The sequence below is a fragment of the Syngnathus leptorhynchus genome, chromosome 6, assembly GCF_054491065.1.
Source record: "Syngnathus leptorhynchus isolate UIUO chromosome 6, UIUO_Slep, whole genome shotgun sequence".
NCBI lineage: Eukaryota > Metazoa > Chordata > Actinopteri > Syngnathiformes > Syngnathidae > Syngnathus > Syngnathus leptorhynchus.
The window spans coordinates 849,712-869,587 of record NC_141200.1 but is presented as its reverse complement, the minus strand read 5'-3'; the positions used below and the strand labels follow the sequence as shown (position 1 = coordinate 869,587).

The window sequence follows — 19,876 nt, the reverse complement described above, 5'->3', positions numbered from 1 at the left end:
TTCCGAAGTGCAGCTCCGCGTGATGAAGTAGCGACGCGCAGCGCTCTGATTGGTTCATTTTCCAGCCAATTGGATGCAGACGCGTGAGCTTTCATATATTTTCCATTTTTAGTGGATGACTTCAAACTAAGTCATACATATGACTAGTATTAAAAAAATAAACCCGTTCTCTTGATTTTGTGGGCCTTTTTATTTCACAATCCTTCCAAATGTACAAAAACAGACAACCAAAAAGAAGGCATTCACAATTAACGCCCCCCCCCCAAGTGACAACAAATAAAACAAAAACAAGAGTGATGTCGGATGCCGCGCAGCTCAAGTGCGTCACCAGCTCGAGGTGCAAAGTAGACTTAAAACAAAAAAATCCTAATTTTGAAAAAGTGGTCCCCTCGTCATTCCAAAGAAACAGCCCCACTTCTTCCACAGTATTGGTAGGGGACCCTGCCAACTTGGCTTCAGAGCATTTTGTAGTTCACTAAGACAGCGGAATATAATTTACGCCTCTCCTATCGATTCCCCTAAACAATTGAAAAAAAAATATCTCTAACTTGCAGTGAGGATGTCGATTTTTTTTTTTCTTTTTTGCTTATAGTTCGCCTCCGTCGAGCCTCTTCTTCTTTTTGGGCTGCTCCTCCACGATCACGGGGTTGGACGCTTCCCTCTTCAGGAAGGCGATAAAGTCGCTCACCTCGCGGCCTCCCTGCGACGCCGCGCGACACAACATGAGCACATTTCTTTTCGGTGCGCGACTCGAACATTTCCGTTCCGATGCGATTTGGTATGGTCTGCAATACGCACCTCGTATTTCTTTGGTTGCTTCTTACTGCCGGCTGGCGCAAAGTAGATTGTTGGGAATCTAAGATCCAAAAAGTTTTCCATCACGCGATAGTCGTCGTTTTGCGCTTTTTATTTGCCTTTTGGAATTTTGCACCGGACTCACTCACCCGCTGACTTCATAAGGCGACGGTACGTCGTTGGCCGTGGCGTCCATCTTGGCGATGACCAGGTTGGGATCGTTGGCGAGCTGAACGAGACACCGGGCGAGGCTTTAGAACGGCCCGCTCAATTGGAACCGGGTTCGATTTGACTTATTGCGTGCGCCAACCTTCTCTGCCAGCTCCGTGTATTTGGGTTCCAGGCTCTTGCAGTGACCGCACCACGGAGCGTAGAACTCGATGAGCGCGTCTTTGCTGTCGTCGTTCGCGATGGCGTCAAAGTTCTCGGCCACCAAAACCTAAAAACGCGCCACTGGTTAGCATGTGAAAGCGGCGCTCGTATCGACCCGGGTTGGGGGAATTCTTGCTTTCGTAACAGGCTCACCTTGACGGGTCCGTCGTTATTCTCCGGGATGGGCTCGGACTTGAGGTAGCGCTTCAGTTTGCCGTCAAAGTAGTCCCGCAGGAAGCTCTCCAGAGCTTTTCCGTCGCGACTGTTTTGGACACCCGACGGGAAATTAGCACAACTGGGCGACGTGTGCCGGGTCCGACGTGACTTACGTGAACTCCTCGGTCATGACGTATTTGTCTCCGCCGGCGGTGCGCATGGCCACCACAGGGACCTCTCCTTGGGCGCCTTCCAGGCCGAACTCTGACAAGTCGTGGCTGAACGACTGCTTGTTGGCCACGGCGAAACGGAGGTCCTTGCCCTGGTCCAAAAAGCTCTTGGCCACCTTCATCACCCTGCGGACACATCAAACAGGCTCACTGTGACTGTCAACCTTGGAAAAGGGGATTACTGTACCTGTTCCTCCAATAGTTGGAGCCTTTTGGATTTTTGTCGTAGTCCACATCGTAGTAGGCCACCAGCAGGTCTTTCCCCTTCAGCTGGTCTTTGTTGTCGTCAGTCATGTGCGGGCAGATGCCAAAGCTGAATGAAGGACATCACGTTGTGAGCGCTGAGCAGTTTTAGGGTGAAGTCCAACATTTATGCTTGAGAAAAAAACCCAACGTCATTTCTGACAAAAGAACATACACGCTGTCCTTGATAAATGTTTTGATTGTGTTTTTGGTGCATTTCTCTCCGCTGAATTTGACCGAGCCATCTTCAAATTTATTGCTGAGTCGGGGCGGGCGGAACAGGATGACGCCTCTGGAAAATGAAGAATAAAGAAAGCATGGTGACACTTTGTGGTGATGAGTGTCAAGTGGGGCGAAAGAGGCGCACTCACTCTCCGTCCACGCCTTGGCTCTTGAGGAGCGCCTCCACGCTAGTGTGGGCGAAGCGGTAGTTCTCCCTCAGGTCCTTGGCGGCATTCTGGAATTCCGTGTACGCTGGGCTACTGTTGTCGGCAAAGAAGCCTGGAGGGGAGCGGGAAGAACGGCAAACCCAGAATGAGATGGCTTCTGACTTTCACTGTTGGGCATGATGCTGCATTTTGAAAACATGTTCAAGCTATTAAAAAGCTTGTCTTTATTTATATTTGGAGTTTCACTGCTTACTATGACTTTTGATTTGCAATCTGTTCCTGTTGAGATGAAAATTGCGCTCTCCGAGTTGAAGGGGTGGAGGACTCACCGACAACGCTGGAGTCTTTCTCTGCAATGAACTTCTCAAAATCCGCCTCAGTGGTGAGCTCCACAGAGGCGGGGCCGGCCTGCTTTTTCAGGAAACTCACAATCCCATCTATGAGAAACAGAAAGAAAGTCTTAAGAATAGGGGGGAAAAAAATGCTCCGAGCCTCACAGTCCAGTCTGTTGGTGAGCAAAGCAGTTCGCCTTGGTGTTTGCTATAGAATTGCACCTGCAGATCTGGGGCCATCATAGGGCCCTGAGACTTCTCCGCTCCTGAAGATCTTCAGGGTTGGGTAGCCGTTGACTCCAAATTTGCTGCAAGTCTTGGTTTGAGCTGTGCAGTCAACCTGGGCAGAAAAAAATAGATCAAGTGTTAAAACAGACCACAAGAGTTGGAATCAAAGTTATATAAGCAATTGTCCTGTCAGGTACCTTGGCCAGAGGGACGATGCCTTTGAGACGTGTGGCCGCTGCCTCGTACTCGGGGGCGAGGCGTTTGCAATGACCGCACCTTGAGAGGACAGAGGAGACATTAGAACTAATCTGTTCTCTGCTTGTTAAATAAGACTGAGCAAAGTCTTGCCTGGAAATGTTTATAAAGCCAGTTCACATACATGCAGGAATGCAAGGCGAGATTTCAAGGTTGATACTGGGTGAGGTTGCCTTACTCAAGGCCACACCAAGAAAATATCATTTTTACATTGGTCTGACCCTATGGTTCACTTCATAGTCCTTTCAGATGAGCTCTTGCTGCCCTTTTTCTTTTTTACATACTTTTAGTACTTTTTTAGATAATAGTGTCAAACAATAATACTTGACCATCCTATTTTCAACATTGATCTTTATGGTCTAACACTGAATTGCTTTTGCCACCTTAAAATTAACAAGTTGGTCGCTTTCTGCATTATTTAGCCTTTTTTTCTCGTTAGGACCCACAATGTACTTTGTTCTCAATACTCAAAAGACTTGCGAGACATTTTTTTTTCCTTTTCTTTGAAAAAAAATTCCACAACATTTTGTTTCGCTTTTAAAAACCTTTTACGTTTGGTTTCGGAGCAGCACGTCACAATTTATATGAGCCAATAAGAGGCAGCCACCCAAACTTCACTGTCCAATCGGAGCATTACAACAGCGAGCGGTCACGCCTCCAACTTCCTAGTGGTGGCTAAATGCTGCTTCAAAAGTACAAAAAACAACGTGGAAACTGCCCTTAGACGATCACGTACACGTAATCTAAATAAAAAAAAATACGGACTGTACGCTTTTGCTAACTATCATATAAGTAAATCCCCTCATGGGTACATGCTTATATTGTAGTTACACTTTCGTCTCTTGTTAGCCTACTAGCATGCTAACATTTCATTACGAGCCTTTTTTCGTAACGATAAATAAAGACACAACTCCCTGCAACATAAGTGTGAAGTTACTTCAAAAAATGTCCATTAAAATGGTTATAAACCTTGCAGGCAAGCTACACGTTAGCTCAATCTAGACGTTGGCTCAAGCTAGCGTCAAGTTTACGAACGCTTCACTCTTTAACGTTGAGAGGTCGCTCTTTCCAGTTCTCACCAAGGGGCATAAAATTCCACCAGGATGAGATCCAGATTCTGAATGCTGCTGTCAAAGTCGTCGTCGGTTAAATCGAGCACGTCGCTGGCTCGGGAGAGCCCGGCAAGCGCGGCCAGGAAGATCAGCCTCAGCATCGCACTCGGTCTTCCGAACTCGATTGCAAATAACACCGTGCGAGGGGGAAGAAGACGAGCGAGGTTGTTGAGGTGATGCTTCGCTCCGGGCTGCGGATCGAAAGGAAAAGACGGGGAAGATGCTGAAAAAGGCCTCGTCGCCGCTCCTTATCACACTGTGGCAGCCCGCTATTGGTCGGGCGGTTGTTTCACTCACCGCTATCGGCCAATCCGAGGGCAGCACACTGGCTCTTCCTCTAGAGGCGACCAATCGGAGAGCCATTTCATAAGTCACTATGACGAGCGTTCACTGGAAGACCTTTAACCACGGATAGCGCGTCTGTCTTAGCAACCCGCTATAGGATGTGCCTACGTAGCGGCCATGTTGGAAGGGACAACCTTCCCATCAAAGTCAATGCATTGACAATGAATCTCATTTGCATGAGGTTTACTTTCCGAAAAACATCAGAACATGTGATTTTTTTTTACTAGCAGAGAAATGCTAGTTCCCTTGTCGCAATATTACGACGTTGCATATGCAGTGCAATGTGCCGAACAAGCTGACGTCTTTGCCCCTCCTCGCTCAGCATCGTCGAAGCCCAACATGAGAAGCAGTAAAACTGCCTTAGAATGGCTTTAAATGTATGTGTTTGATCACTGCCGCCTCTTGAAGAATTCCTCTTTTCTGTTCCCCTCCCCTTCCAAAGTATTGTCACATAATCGATCCTTAAAATATAGAATCAATCACGTATAACCGTTGTAGTTGTCCTGAGGTCAAATCTAACTGCAGGAGGATTCTCGATTTCCTGTTGTGACTAACCTGAAATTGCAGCAAATTGCCAGCAGAGGGCACTCTAAATCGCAAAGTTCACTGCACCAGTTTATTTAAGACAGGAAATGCGCCATCCAGCTGCAACCTTCTAACTTACTGTCAACATGGAACTCCAGCAGAAGGCAACTGAATATTTCAAATCGTTTTCAGCCAGATGCCAACATTAGGCTGAAATAGTATTTCAATCCACACACAGCATGTTCTGTCATTCCAATGTGGTTGATTTTCCCTCCTTTGTCCCCATACAGTCCTCGTTTCTTTCCTACCCCCATCGGAGCCCCCGGTGAAGTGGTTACCATGGCAACCTGCTGGCTCCTTTATCATAATGTGGAACAAGGAGGAGGGGAAAGATGCTGATGTCATGCTTGCCGTTAAGCCCCTCCAACGCTTGACGTCGCCACAAAAACACTGTATGCCTTGTTGTCCACGTCCAGACAATAACATGTTGTGGAAAGACAAGAGAACTCCGTGAAGACCTCCTCCGAGGCGAAACGAGAATGTTAGAATGGGAAGTCTTTTTCCAATCGTCTTCAAACGTCAGGTGTTTAAATCAAAAAAGTGTTTCATTTGGAGGAGCAGGCTCCAGATTGCTCATTTCACCTTGTCCTCATTTGTTGGCTTCCCAAAGTGAATCAAAACAAAGTCAGGAGACATCATCCTTCCTGCTAAATAGATGATTTGTTTAATAAAAGACACACGTGTGACATTCAGTGATGAGCTGCTATGATATTGCTTCCAGAAACCCACTTGGATATTTTGAGAGTCACATTCCGATCCACTTCAAGTGATGTGATGAGTAGCGTGAGCACCATGTCGTGGCTTGGGATCAAAACGGGGGACGAGGTGGCATGCTCAAGGAGGGGGGGCAGAGCAGAGCCAAACCGGGTCGGATTCAGTGGGAGGGCGGCCATCTTTCTTCCTTCCGATGATTACATTCAAATGAATCCCACTGAAGCCTAGCTCAGCGTTTGTGCGGCTCCGGAGTGTCAGGACATTTAAATATTTGGATTGATTATAGAAGAAGAGGAGGGGCTTATTCTGTATTAGCTATGAAGGAGCACAAAATGAAACGTTGACATCGATATCTCGTGTCGATATCGATGGCCACAGGCCGGGCTGTGTCAAGGAGGTAAGGTGTGATTCGAGGGGGGGGGGGGGGGGGAGTGTGCTTAGTGGGGGTCGGGAGGGGGTCTACTTAAACTGCTTGATGGGCGCCGGCACCTTGATGTCCTGGCCTTTCTCCAGTCTCTTCTCGCAGTCCACCAGGTAGTTGACGCCGTCCACCACCGTCTGCACCAACTGGACCTGTGAAGGGGAAGATGAGCATCCGTGAGGTACGGGACCACTTCAAATCATCTCCCTGGAAATTGCCATATTGAGCTGAAAATTGAAAAACCTATGTATGGTGCATCAAGTACAAATCATAGTGTCATTTTTCTGATTTAAAAAATACATTAAAATCTGAAACGACATTTGCATTCTTTGAAAGGGGGAAAGATGATTTTGATGATTCAACGTAAAACTTTTCTACCTCCGACTGTCCCAGGCGGTCCAGGTTGGAGATGTCAAAGGTTCCCCCCACGGCGGCGGTGTCCACGCCGCCTGTCCCTCTCTTCTGCAGACGCAGGTTGTCCAGGATCTTATTGAAGCGAGGGTCCTGCAAGGGTCCCGGCACAAAAATGAGACAAACCCCCCACCACCGGAGGTCTTCTCTCACTTGCCTTGCTCAGCAGGGGCAGTTTAACGTGAACCCCCGCCCGCAGTCCGGTGCCCAGGTTGGAGGGGCAGGTGAGGATGTAGCCCATCCTCTCGTTCCACATGAACTCCCAGCCTCGCTCCTGGATCAGACGCTCCACCTGCGGGAGAAAGCCTCTGGTCTAAAAACGTTGCCCACACAGTAACAGCAAAGGCAGAGTGAGTCAAACCTCCTTGAGGCCTTTGCAGAACCTCTCAAAGACTCGCTTCATGTTGCCTCCCTTCTCCATGGAGATGACCCTGGTGTGATCCTCCTCATTGATCCAAATCAGGAAGGTTTTCTCGTTGTTGTGCCTGCACAGCGGGATTGATGGTGTTTTTTGTGCTTCTGCTTGTATCTTCTGAGTTAAGTATGAAAATAACTGGCTAACTGGTTCTTTTGTGCGGTGGAGACAATGGAAAGGAATGGAAAGGGAAAGGAGAGCAGGTGAATTATTTAGGGGAAGGCGATACGGCCGGCCGGGCCACGACTTTTGCGAGGCTTTGCCGATTGATTGTGGCCCGGTGATGACGCGACTATGCGGCAAAACTGGAAATATCTTATGATTGATGTAGAACTGAATGAAATGTTTGAACAGCATAGCTTAAACTATATTGAATCCCCCCCAAATTGATCAACGATGCCGGTCCTTGAAGTTTGTTTTTCTTCCAAGTTTCCGATCACGCCTGATAAGAAAATGTCTTTGAGCCTACCAAATGCCGCGGGCGTCGGGCCAGTCGCGAGCCATTCCGGCGCACGTCAGCAGCGGGGAGACCGGCTTGTCAAACAGGAAGTGGTCCTGACGCAAACAAAGGGGACACGTGGACGTTAAGCGCACGAGATTCCGCCATCCCAATTTGCTGGTGGCTCACGTCAATGAGTTGCTGCTGCTCCTTGTCCGTCATCTGGCTCAGGCTGTAGTAGCGGCCGGCCAGATCGTCTTTGAGGCCGGCCAGGGCGTCCACCACCACGCGCTCCACCTCCCTGCGCTCGGCCCGCGTGCAGGCGGGCGGCAGGCCCAGCCCGCGGACGCTGCGGCCCGTCCTCACCCGGGACGACAGCACGTAGCGCTCGTCAAAGAGGCCCGACTGGAGCTGAAACGGAATGGGCTTTCAAACTCACCACTCACAGACAATTGAAAAGTGTCACTTCCGCTAACAACCCGGGCTCCCGATATGTCACTCCAACCTACTTCCTTGACGCCGTTTACGACGTTCCTGTCGGTCAAGGCTTTGGCGCCATCTTGTGGCATTTTAACAAAAATAGCCAAACACAAAGTCTCCGTGAAACATCAAGAATAACGTCGAGCGGTACCTTGCTGGAGTCCAGATCGGTGGGGTGCTTCATGGTTTTGGGATCGTAGCCGTTGTGCCGCTCTTTTATGATGGGGTCCAGCAGGTCTGCAAACACCTGCAAACGGCCACAATTTCATCAAACTGTGCAGTGTTTTTGCCGCCCATCGATATTTTGGAAGCTTTAACGTCAGACCGTGTGGTGTAATTGCAATTGAACGACGTTCCGCTCCCATCCTGCAGATGGCAGTAAAGCACATTCCAAAACAAAGGTCTTATTGCGCTTCTTATTGAACCAGATGCCGGACAGTCACAATTCAATATTTTTGGAGGGAATTCATCTATTGACACTGCAAAGGTTCAGCAAACGTCATAAAGGGCCGACCTCGTAGGTCTCCTCGTCTCCGGCCACCATGCCGACCGTCTTGATGAAGGGGTGCCCGGGGTTGTCCACGCCCGTCTGGATGGCCTGGTCCAGCGTGTAGCCGCTGGGCGTGGCCTTATCGCACAACTTGGCGTAGATGGCCGGCGACAGGTGGCTGGCCATGCAGTTGTTGTGTTTGCGCAGGTCGGGGTACTCCGCACTGCGCAAATAAAACACAGCGGATTGATATTTAATTTGTCTGAGTGTAGAATCAATTAAAAAGCTGAGCTCCGGTAAACAGCTTTGCTTTTTTTTTTCCCAGGAAATACAAGACATTACTTTGCATTCGTCTATTTCTTCCAATCAGGATACCTCGCCAGGTATCATCGCCCGCTTAAAAAGATCAACGGCTCACCTCAAATAAATACAAAGCATTTTAAATGTTGATGCGGGTATGTTATCAGGCACGTGCATAATAATTGACTATAAATATTAAAGCTGCTTAAGTGGTTTACCACCGACTCTCTGCCAGTGTGTGGATACAGCCGTTCTTTAATATTCCGCTAAATCAAGGAAAGGGACCAAATCTGAAGCGTGTGTCGACTTTATGTTTCCTGCTCCATTGATTTTTTCATTTGAGCAGAAATTGCCCACCAAAATTGAGTCCACCCACTGGTTGGCAACCTTGCCAAGGCCTTATCTACGCAAGATTACGCCACCAGCTAAGTCAACTGGATCCGTTCAAAGGCTAATTGAAGGCATATTTTATGCCCTTGCCTATTGGGTCCAATATTCGCCCCGGGCCCGATCGTGAGTTGTAATTACGGGGCTGGGTTTTATATGTGGCTGAGAGATAATGTTTGCCTAATCTCTTATGTGTGCAGCTTTGCAATGCATGCAGACGTGCCTCGGGACACGTCCACACACAAGCAGGCGTTTATCAATATATTTCAGGATGGGGAATGAAGGGGAAGAGTCACTGCTCGCTAGATTTGGCCAACAGCCTAAGTACACTTCGGTCGTAGTTCATTTCATCATATTAAACATAGTTTGGGCGAATTAAACATTTGTCATTTTTTTCTGTGTCAAATCTTCAGATTAAAATGTCTTTAAAGTGCGAAAATTTCATGCGAAAATTCCTTCCAAAAAAAAAAAAAAAAGCAACAAGAAACACATTTTAACAGATAAAATACACAGTAGAAATGTTTTTCATGTCGGGACGCTAATGTTTTTGGAGCAACTAGTCAATTCACAATGACATGTTTTGAATGATTCAAATATACATTTCATTTTCACGTGAAGTCTCAAAAGAATTAAATGTAGCTTCCTAAAAAATGACCCTGCCCTCAAGTGCAGACTTCTAATTGGAAGGAAAAGTAGAAGGAGGCCACCCAAAATGCTCGAATGACTGGCGGAAGTGGCCGTTGACTGCAGTTACCTGGCGGGGTACAGCCTCCGCCCGGATGCTCCTGCACTGACGTGCTGCCGGTGCAGTAGAAATCCGGCCGTCAGAGAACCGCCGACCACCGACAGGAGTCCCACGGTGCGCTTGGAGGACAGGACCCTGGAGAAGCTGCTGGCCATCTTTCCAAAATAGGGCGAAATAAGAGGTGACGGACGGGGGTCAAGTGGATGTGAGCCTTGCTTGGTGTTGATGGAGCCTGTGAAGGAACCCAAATCCAGCAGAGGAGAAAACAGACGCCGTCAAGCTAAAAGTGGAGGCACGAGAGCTAGACCGGATGTTTGCTTTCGAAATAAGATAGACAGGCTCAAAAGACAGCCTTTTCTCGAATGATGCGGCTTACAATACGACTCCGATGTTTGTAGTTGCATTTCTGTCTTATTCAATCAACAACAGATCAAAATCAATCGATTGGCGTTGCCTGGGCGAAAATGAGTTGCCCCGGTTTTATTGTGAAACGTGGCTACTGTTTCCGGATCACCGCTGACTTGACCATTGAAGTACGTGGGGGGTGAATAATGAAGGGCATCAATTGCAAATGCTGCAGAAAAGACAGCGACGAAATTCAAATTGAAAAGACACGCTGAATATTCAGTTACCGCCCTTTATTAATTATGACATGAAAAATGCATGTCCGATTTGCAGTGTTGCGACATCCTTTGAACGTCTTCTTTGGTGGAGAACATCTTAAGACGTTTTCTGAACGCTTTGTTACGACGTGCAGCGAATCGAAATAAAGATGAAAGAATTCATTTGCAAGGCGAAGGAGGCAACCAGCGCGGGGATTACAATTGACATTGTTGCATTTTGTTCCCCGAGCGAGCAAACTTGAGCCAGTCACGAGGGTGCTTGCTATTCGCACCCTTGGGCAGTGCACTCCATTGGAAAGCTGAGCTCCTTATCAAGCCATCGGGACTCATTCGGGATCAACGTGCAACTTTGACAATGTGGGCGGGCGGGCGGGCACGATTAAGTGAGTTGCAAGCATTAAATACAATGAAAGCATTGGCAAGAAACGCCTGTTGAATGAACGCGCACGCGCGCACCCAGATCAAAGTCCATCATTAGTGGGAGGATTTGAAAATGCGCTGTTCGTTGCGTAACTTCTCTGAAATTGACAGCGATATCTTTGGTTCCACCTGCCAGACCTGAACCAACAACATTTGAGGAACTCGAGTGTGAAAAGCAGCATTTATTCACAATATTCACATGACAAATAAAAGCTTTCAACGTGTCCTGACTTCAAATCAGTTGAAAAAACAAATAAATTAACATCTAGACAAACTTGGACGTGAGACAACGGTTCCACATTTGGAACATGAAAGACATTTGAAAGTTGAACTCAATGGCTCCGTCAATACATCCAAATTTCAAACAGTAATTAAAACCAACTCAAGCATTACTGAAGCAGCCTCTTCCTGCTGGCTGAGCGTCTGGCGGGCCGGCCGAAGGCCGAGACCTTGTCGTCCGCCGCTGCCATCCTCCTCTCGCCTGCTAATTCATCTACAAGAATCCGAGATGATCTTAGTCGGGCTGGCAATGTTTTCCAAGAATACTTTCTCGTTGAGTCCCGGACGCCGGTTACCTTTCAAGCGAGGCGTTGTTCTCCTGCTTGCCGAAGCCGGCTTTCCCTTAAAGAGCATCGGGGACTGAGTGAGGGCCAGAATCCCACCGGCCGTGACCTGCTTCACTGAGCCGGGAGGTGTGGCTAAGGCTGAAAAAAAAAAAAAAATACAGAGGCAACTTAATATTTCTCTTGAGTTTTTTTTCTTTTTTTTTTAAATGATCATTAAGAGCTAATGACAATCGTTTCTATCCAGCCAACTTGTTTTTGCCTATGTTTGCAATGACCCCGAACTGCCACAAGATGACGCCAAAACAAGTATGTTCAAATTAACCCTTGGCACCCAGAATAAAAGTGACATCGGCAGCTTTTTTTAGTAGATGAAGCTTGAAAAACTGTTTGGACTGTCGCCAAACTTGCAGCTATCTATCACATTTGTTTTTCATTTCCGTCTTTGACCCGTTAATTAATTGGAGAGAAATGTAGTGCCGCATTTTTTGACGTACTTTGCGAGGTGCCGGTATTATTTTGGTGAATTTTCTTACCGGAGGGGCCGTCTCCGCCGGCAGCTTCCCACAGCATGTCTTCTTCATCTGGCTGAGAACCGGGCACCACCCAGTTGTCGTCGGGAGACGGAGGACACGCATCTTTCAAAGTCCAAACTTGGCCGGTCGTTTTAGCGGCGAGCTCATCCGGGTCGTCCGCCTCCGACAACCTGCTCACTCCGAGCTCCGCCTCCTCTAGCGGCTCACTCTTCCGGCGGCGGTCTTTGCCTCCGGCGGCGGCCGCGAGGGGTCGTTTCCTCCGGCGCCAGCTGTTCAGGTTGTCCGGCGTCACCTTGCCCGCGCTTTGAGGGGAGGGGGAGAGGGTGAAGACGTCAGCGATGGCCATGGGCGAGGTGGTTCCCGTGGGTTGGCGCGTGGGCGTGTAGGACTGGCAGATGTGGGTCTGAACCACGCCGCCCTTAGCCGGCGTAGCGTGGCTACACACAGAGGGTGAGACGGAACCGGGATCTCCCTGCTTAGGGAGCGACGGCAACGCGGGGCTCTCGGGCTGAGATTGTTTGTCAGCCACGAGAGGGCTTTGAGGCCCGTCCTCCGCGAGAACATCGTTTACGTGCACGGATTCGGTACGTTTGAATTTGAGTTTGGGGAGCCCGGATGTTTGCGGCTCCATTTCTACGTGATAGGAAGGCGAGGCCGTGCCTTTTGTCTGCCGACGCCTGGGGGTGGAGAACCTGGGGGAGGCGTGAAGTGCGTAACCCAAACGCGCAGCCGCCTCACGCTGCTGGCGGTCGGGCGTCTGTCGGAAGCCGTAGCTGCGAGCGGGCCCGTCTTGAGACTCGAGCGGGGCTGTCCGAACGTCTTGGCTGGATTTGGAAGGCTTGCGGCAAAAGCTAATATTCATCTTGAGGCCTCCGCTGAACTGCGTCTTCACCACCGACGCGTCCGCAATGTCGTTGCTGTCGTCCGTGGCCGAGTTGAGTCCCGAGGAGTCCAAGGATTCGCAACTTGTCTCAGTTTGAGCCTTTTGAACGCTTTCAGACTCATTTGTGGCGTGCGCGTTGCGGGCTCTCGAGTTCTTACGGGCTGTCCTAGGCGCTTGAGGAGACCTGGCGTTTCGCCGGGACGTTTTGGGAGACAGAAACGTACGGACGACCGAAGCTGCCGACGCTTGCTTACTGGGGGAGGGAGTCTTTGGACTTTCTTCAGATGTCCGTCCGGACCCAGTCGCCATTTGGTGAACCGGACTGGGCGTCCTGGTGTGAGCTGCCCCGCTATGTTCTTCAAGGGGTGAAAACAACAAAGGCGGCGCCGTCTCTGCTCTCCAGTTTCTGGTGGCATTTGGTGAAATCCTTTTTAGGCTCACCTGACAAGAAAAGGTACGCGGTGAAGGCGGACACGTCTTCTCGGGGGTCTGGAAAGTCTCCGCTTTGTCGTCGGGGCTTTTGGGCGGGCTGTTGAACTTGTTGGGCGTCTTCAAGAATCTGGGCGATTCGGGCATCTTGAAAGCGGGCGTCCTGTCCGGTGCCATCGTTTTTTTCCGTGGGGACGGCGACCAAGACACCATCTTCTTGGGAGTCCTGAACGTCGGATGTGACCCAAAGGCCGATTCCAAAGTCTTGACGGGAGTCTTGAGAATTCCCTTCAGCGGGCTGGTCAGAGGACTTTGCTTGGTGGGCGTCTCTGGCACAAAAGTCTTTCTGGCGGGAGATCTGAAAGGACTGCCCCTCAGGGCCATAGCAGATTGCGCGACGGGGCTCTCGGCGCCGGGTAGACCACGGAGCCTGGAAGAAGACGGAGTCTTAAGGGTTCGAGGCGTTCTGGGAGATGCGCTGCCCAAATCTCCTCTGCGTTTTCCAGGCGTCTTTTCCGGTGTCTTGTTGGGACTCTGAAATTGGTGGGCAAAGTTAGAACACAAGTCTTGGACTTATAGGCTGATGTGGTGTGATTTTTACCTCAAAGACACCGGAGTCTGCAGACTGCCGAGTCGTGCCGGTCCAGTTTGAGCCCGCCGTGGAAGCGGAAGGACGGGCGGGAGACTGGGCGGCCCCGAAAAGGAGCCTCATGGGAGAGCGAACTTTTTTCACGTTGATGTCACCGACTTGGCTGGGAGGAAGCTGGGAGGCAGACAGCGCCCGTTCCAGGTTGCGGGAACGCGCTTGGGAACTGGGATAAAAGGTGTTTGAGTGTCTCCTGGCCAAGCTCTTGATCCTCGGGCTCCTTCTGAGCTCTGCCGACGGTAACGTTCAAATTGTTTCTTTCTCACAAATGCAAAAGCCGGCGAATTTCGTACCTTCTGCTGGTTTTACCGGCGACTCTTCCACAATACAATCGTCATTTAGGCCGGAGCAAGTGTTTGGCGACGCACGGCGCCCCATTTTTTGTCGATAAAGGAGCCGAGCGGACACCTGCTTGTGGCGGGGGGTCTCGCACACTTGCTTTGTTAGGAGCCTGTGCCTCTCTGAAGGAGGAACAATCAACGATCGTCAATGTCCATTTCTCGAAGCGGTCACTTTTGTTTGAGTTTCATACCGTCAGACTTGCGTTTCAGTCCCTCCACCGCAGAGACGGACTGGCTGCGTGGGAGTTTGCTCTTCTTTGATGGGGACGCAACCTCTTCATTGAACAGGTTCCTTCGTACCTTGGTCACTTCTGAGACAAATCGGACAGAGAGAATAAAACATAGCTCCAAAGTTTTTGAAGAAGACACTCAATTCGAAAACAAATCATACCGTGCGTTTGTTGCTTTTGTGCTTGCGGGAGTTCGGCCGCTTTCTCCGGAGGTGTACGAACCTTTGCTTTGGACTAAAGGAAACACAATCAAATGGGAGCGTAGGAAGAAATACCGGGACAACACACACGAGAAAGCGTCTCGGTGGCTCTTACAGCCCGTCTTGTCTTTTTGGGGATGGCTATCTGCCGTAGACTCTGCGACGATTCGGTCATGCTGCGATGACGAGTCAGCATACTGCTCCTGATGACAAAAGCGACGCACCACGACAATCGTGCAGAAACACGTTGGTAAAACAAACAGCCACTACAATGCGGCGATCTCAACTTTCCGAGGAAAAAAGAATTCACGGGGAGGCTCCTCTCACCTCCGCTTGGTGGCAGAGCGATGACGCAGGTCATGCAGGCGATCGCTGCAGTTGGATAGCGAGTCGTGCGAAGAGAGGCGGAGCGAGGAGGCCGCCGGAGAAACGCTGTCCTTGGCGAGCGACTCGTCGCTGAAGAAGTCGGCCGGAAGGACGGCCGCCAAGGCCTCGGGGATCTGCGTGCCCAGACTGTGATAAATGTCGGCGAGGACCCTCGGGATGGCTGTCGAGAACCTGCAACGATAGACTTGTCTTGAAAATATTTTTGGCAACGAAGCACTTTGTCAAAGCACACAACTGTGGCCTGCTAGCTTCATGCTAACACCCGATGCAAAACGACGCCGGCGGAGGTCACACTTACGCCGGGAGGACTTCATCCTGAAGGAACTTTGCGAGACACGCCGGGTCTTTTGTCAGGGATATAATTCGGAGCATTTCAGCCACCTTGAGAAAAAACGGGTTTGGAGGAGGACATGGAAAAAAAAAGAGACCCTTTTGGTGAAGCATTAAAGTCTTTGTGTCCGTGTTGATGTCATGTCTTTCTTTACCTCCTCTGCCATCTGTTCATCATCCAGAGCATCAGCCTCCTCCGGGGACAAAAGTCTGCATAGCTCCAATCTGAGCAGCGCCTGGAGCTGACACCTAGTGGAAACAAATATGCATTACACCCTTTCAAAGCTCAACCTGATGGATCTCTATTCAGTTCCCAGCGTGGGCAACTTGTGCAACTCACTCTCGAATTTTGCTCTCCACATCGGCGGTGGAGCCGTAAGCCTGCCTGATGGATCCGCTGCTCTTGAGGAAGTGCCGCTGGGAAAAGCCAACGCTCTTGACCTGCCAGGGAGACAGACGCCAGATGATGCCAGGGAGCGACAAAGAGAGACGTCGCTCACGAGAAATAACATCTCACCTGCTGCTCGGATTCCGTCGCGAGGAAAGATTTGACGGCAGCCAAAAGCTGTTGAGCGCCAGCGAGGAGAGAGGAGTCCCTCTCTGCGATGCTCTTCTCATAGACGGAGCGCACGTGGCACAGCAGCTCAGCTTCAGTGGAGAAGGCTGACGCAGGAATTTCTTGGGCTTTGCTCTTGCCGCTCGAGCGTCTCTTCGCCGTTCTGTCCGCTCCTTTCCCCTCCGACGTGAGCGGCTCTGGGTCGGGCTGGCTTTTCTGGGCCTTCACGTTGAGCCGCGCCACGTTGAGCATCTGCAAGGAGCGGCTCATGGTCTTCATCTTCTGCTTGACCGGTGTGCGCTGCGTGCCTCCTGCCGAAGGGGGAAAAAAAGAATGATGCATTTTGCTGCGCTTGAACGAAATCCCTGGATTGAATCAATTTGTCATTCTTACGCTTCTTGCCCCTTTTGTTATCGGCGCCCTTTGACGACTGATAGAGATCTGCCAGATCGCTGATCATCTCTGTCTGGAAGTGAAACTCCTCTTCCTCGCCTGGGTCCGGCGCGGCGTGAAGCAACCTGATAGAGCGGAAGTCGTACGGCAAAAGCGTTTCAGCCACACTTTGAGCATTTCATGCGGAGCACACCGTGAGAAGCACTGCTTTTCTTCTTCTTACCTGAATGACTCCATTAAATGCGAAGTGACTCCCGACTGATCCGAATGAGGAAACCAAGTCTCGCACAATCCGACTCTCGGCGAACCGCGAGCGAGCTCCTGCTGCGCCCACTCGGGAACCGCGTAAGGAACATTTGGCTGCTCTGAGTGAGAAGACAAAAGGAAAGGCTGAATCAGCAGCATAATCTCCATGTTCAGCAATGATATAAAGGTCCAACCCTGTACCGTCACGGGGGCTGCCGTCGTCTCGCTCCATCATGTCGTATACGACGCCCAGCACACTGCTGACTACTTCCGGAAGGTCAGCTGAGATTTCAGCGGTGCTGCTGGAAAAGATGTGGGTGTTGTCAAGGGGACGTTGCTGAGCGATGGAAGGTTGGAGGACGGTGAGCAGAGCAGAGGAGTTGGACAAGGGGGTGAGGATGGCCGAAGACGACCGGCCGCTATGGCACACCTCAGCAAACTGGAGGGGAAAAATGAGAAGACGAGTAGAATTCACACACACAACCTGGACCGGACCACTTTGCTCAAAGAAAATACAATTTGCTGAACACAATGAGACTGCTCACCATGCGCAGCGAACGAGTAGCCAGCTCCAGCAGCGTGTGTCGGAAGGAGGCAGCACCTCGCTCGCTGGTGTCGGGGCACCGAAGCTGCCACGACTCTGTGGAGGCGTGCGACAGTAACGAGGCGTCCCAGCCCCGCAGCACACCTTTCAGACACACTTCCACGCCCGGGGCGAGAGGCCCTCGCCTGCGGGTCACCGGCTCGAGAGTCACAGTGCAGCTCTGGGCGACGCCACCTGAGAAACGGAGCGTGTCCTAAACTGATTTGCACGAGTTGACATTTCATCCCTACAGCATTGGACAAGATTCCTCAAATGGAGCGAGGGTCACAAAACATATGTACCTGCGTCCAGTCGCAGAGTGGCCTCCGTGACAGGAAAAGCAAGGCGGTATTGCCTTTCGCAAGACAGCAAATATCCCAGACTGGAGCGGAAGGGGAAATTCTCACTGCAGTCTGGCTTCTCGGAGCAGCGGCGGTTCAGTAGCGCGACGGCGGGGATCACTTTGCCACACGACTGAGCCAAGACTTGGGCTAATTTGTCAAAGCCCGAGTGGTCCCCACTTAGCACCTCCTACATATGACATGAAGATGTCACAATTACAAGGAGCAGCTCCCAAAAAAAGATTCTATACTCACTTACGTTTCCATGTGATGTAGTGTCAACCCAGTGCAGAACAACCTGTCTCTGAAGCAGCATATCTTGGATGCTTTTGGATAAAATGTCCTCGGATACATCTGCATGGAGGTCAAGGTTCCTCACGCAGAGATAGTCTGCCAGTTGTGTCCAGCTTCGTGGACACTGTGCCACAATAAAGACCACATTTTTTGGGTGATTGCTAAGGTGTTCCTCTTCTGATATATGGGCAGCTCGGCTCGTCTTCCTGGGTCTCAAGGACAGTTTGGTGGGAGAAGTGATGTCTGGTCGGTCCCACTGGAAATCGAGTAGGACTTCTTTGAGGGTATTTTGCACGGAGGCAGACGGGCTGCAATGCTGGGACGCGCATAGTTTCTCTCTCTCGTTAAACTTAGCTTCGAATTCCACACTGAAGTCCTCAAAGACTTTGTGGCGAAGGTCCTTGAAGTCCGAGCCTCTCGTTCTGAGGGCGGCACCTCGGCCAGTCTTGGATTGGAAGAATTTGTAACCCCAACGCACTTTGTCGAAGCCATACTGGTAGCCGAAGTGCAGCAAAATGTGCAAAATGCCACGTTTCAAGAGATGACTGCCGACTTCTAGCCGATCGCTTGATAGTTGATCTTCGTAATCCAAGTCGACGACAAACACCAGGTTGTGTAAAGCCATCCCGTCCGTCAAACAGCACCTGGCTATTATCTTTGACGACACGCCATTAAATTGTTATAATACGGGTGTACCCATCGAGACATCACTACTCAACTCTGTCCCTTCATTGTACCGCCGTCTAGTGTAAAAGACATTTTAGCAAAACTAATGTTGACGTTTCTTGCTAGCTACTAGCTAGCTAGCATCTTCGCTACCGCGACACACTTTGACATAACGAGACATTTTCTTCAGGTTCTGTCGCTCCTACAATCGCCACCGTCCGTAGAAAATAATCGTACTTTACTCATATTACTGCCACAAAACTATTACAAATAAAATGTTAATTTAAATGTTACTCTTAGTTCGCCATTTTCTCGTCTTCCTAAATTAACCGTTCGCGCTTCTTGAACAAGACCCCGCCCTCTCGACAGTGATTGGCCAAATCCGTCAACAACAACAACCTGATTGGTCCATAGGTGGTAGCCAGAGGTCCGTTGCCAAAGGCTAATTGGCTGCTATGACCCTCTGTCGGAGTAACAGGCCCCTCCCCGTCTATAACTTAAATACATGCATACAAAATATTGTGACGTCACATTACAGATTAGAAACACGATGTAGTACTGTTTATTTTTTAATATTCTGGTTATAATCGCATTCAGAGAAATATGAAGGCTTAGTTTTAAATATTCTAAAATGACATCGGAAAATCTTTCCACTGAAGCCACACAAGTGGGCCAAGCACTTATTTCACTCATTCCGTAATCATTTTTCTTCAACAGCAGGGGGCGATGAAGATCTGAGGACGTGTCCAATGATTTTCTCCACTTGCTGATTCTCACCAGGCCCTTTCCCTGAAAACAGATTTAGAATGTGTATGTAGTTATTCTGCACAAAATTCTGGTCAAACTGTGTTTTCCTCATTCGCCGGATACGGAATTTCATTTATCGATCATGCAAATTGGATGGCCTACCTCTGATCATGGTATCAACAATATTCCTTTTTTTTTTGCAGGACTTTGTCGTCATTTATGTTCTGGAATAGGTTGCTACATTGGCGTGAGCTTCTTAAGGCAAGCGTATGAATATGAATGATGATGCAGTCATTAAAATGCAATTGGGAGACGAGTGTGTCATATCTTTTTGTTCTCCGCTCCAATCACTATGCATTTCCTTTCAAAGCAAACATTGCACTCAGCGCTATTATTCTTAACATCACGCATCCCAATTAGCCATGAGATGAAAATGAAATGGCAGTGACGTCTGTTATGATTACGGACCAAAAATAAATCTGGCTGGACCAGAATGTCCTCCGTACTAACAAAACAAGGCACGGAACACGCTTCTTATCTCTTTTAACTCGCATCGAGGAGGCCATGGGAAAACACAAACACATTTCTAAAAAAAGGGTCACAAGTACGGGAATGTTT

At 49.6% G+C, this 19,876-nt stretch overlaps 3 protein-coding genes across 3 annotated transcripts; all 3 read right to left on the bottom strand.

Annotated features, from left to right (window-relative positions):
- Positions 1-166: 166 nt before the first annotated feature.
- On the bottom strand, positions 167-4,332 carry pdia3 (protein disulfide isomerase family A, member 3). The gene is made up of 13 exons (XM_085914337.1): positions 4,080-4,332; positions 2,943-3,021; positions 2,740-2,857; positions 2,515-2,622; positions 2,168-2,297; positions 1,972-2,088; positions 1,741-1,866; positions 1,497-1,679; positions 1,321-1,429; positions 1,106-1,234; positions 945-1,024; positions 799-856; positions 167-700 (listed from the first exon to the last, which is right to left on the bottom strand). The coding sequence occupies exons 1-13, from the start codon at positions 4,211-4,213 to the stop codon at positions 587-589; spliced, it is 1,485 nt and encodes a 494-aa protein (XP_085770463.1). The 5' UTR covers positions 4,214-4,332; the 3' UTR covers positions 167-586.
- A 1,351-nt stretch (positions 4,333-5,683) lies between these two features.
- On the bottom strand, positions 5,684-10,393 carry LOC147055073 (creatine kinase U-type, mitochondrial-like). The gene is made up of 10 exons (XM_085914332.1): positions 10,221-10,393; positions 9,854-10,076; positions 8,437-8,635; positions 8,074-8,169; positions 7,632-7,853; positions 7,473-7,558; positions 6,950-7,073; positions 6,746-6,880; positions 6,556-6,681; positions 5,684-6,329 (listed from the first exon to the last, which is right to left on the bottom strand). The coding sequence occupies exons 1-10, from the start codon at positions 10,246-10,248 to the stop codon at positions 6,216-6,218; spliced, it is 1,353 nt and encodes a 450-aa protein (XP_085770458.1). The 5' UTR covers positions 10,249-10,393; the 3' UTR covers positions 5,684-6,215.
- A 661-nt stretch (positions 10,394-11,054) lies between these two features.
- On the bottom strand, positions 11,055-18,965 carry ticrr (TopBP1-interacting, checkpoint, and replication regulator). Its single transcript, XM_085914319.1, has 19 exons — positions 17,811-18,965; positions 17,513-17,741; positions 17,173-17,405; positions 16,829-17,066; positions 16,605-16,746; positions 16,382-16,506; positions 15,950-16,299; positions 15,773-15,873; positions 15,588-15,681; positions 15,401-15,483; positions 15,043-15,273; positions 14,831-14,918; positions 14,677-14,749; positions 14,477-14,596; positions 14,238-14,405; positions 13,900-14,174; positions 11,987-13,832; positions 11,463-11,591; positions 11,055-11,380 (listed from the first exon to the last, which is right to left on the bottom strand). The coding sequence occupies exons 1-19, from the start codon at positions 18,468-18,470 to the stop codon at positions 11,277-11,279; spliced, it is 5,289 nt and encodes a 1,762-aa protein (XP_085770445.1). The 5' UTR covers positions 18,471-18,965; the 3' UTR covers positions 11,055-11,276.
- Between the last annotated feature and the right edge of the window lie 911 nt (positions 18,966-19,876).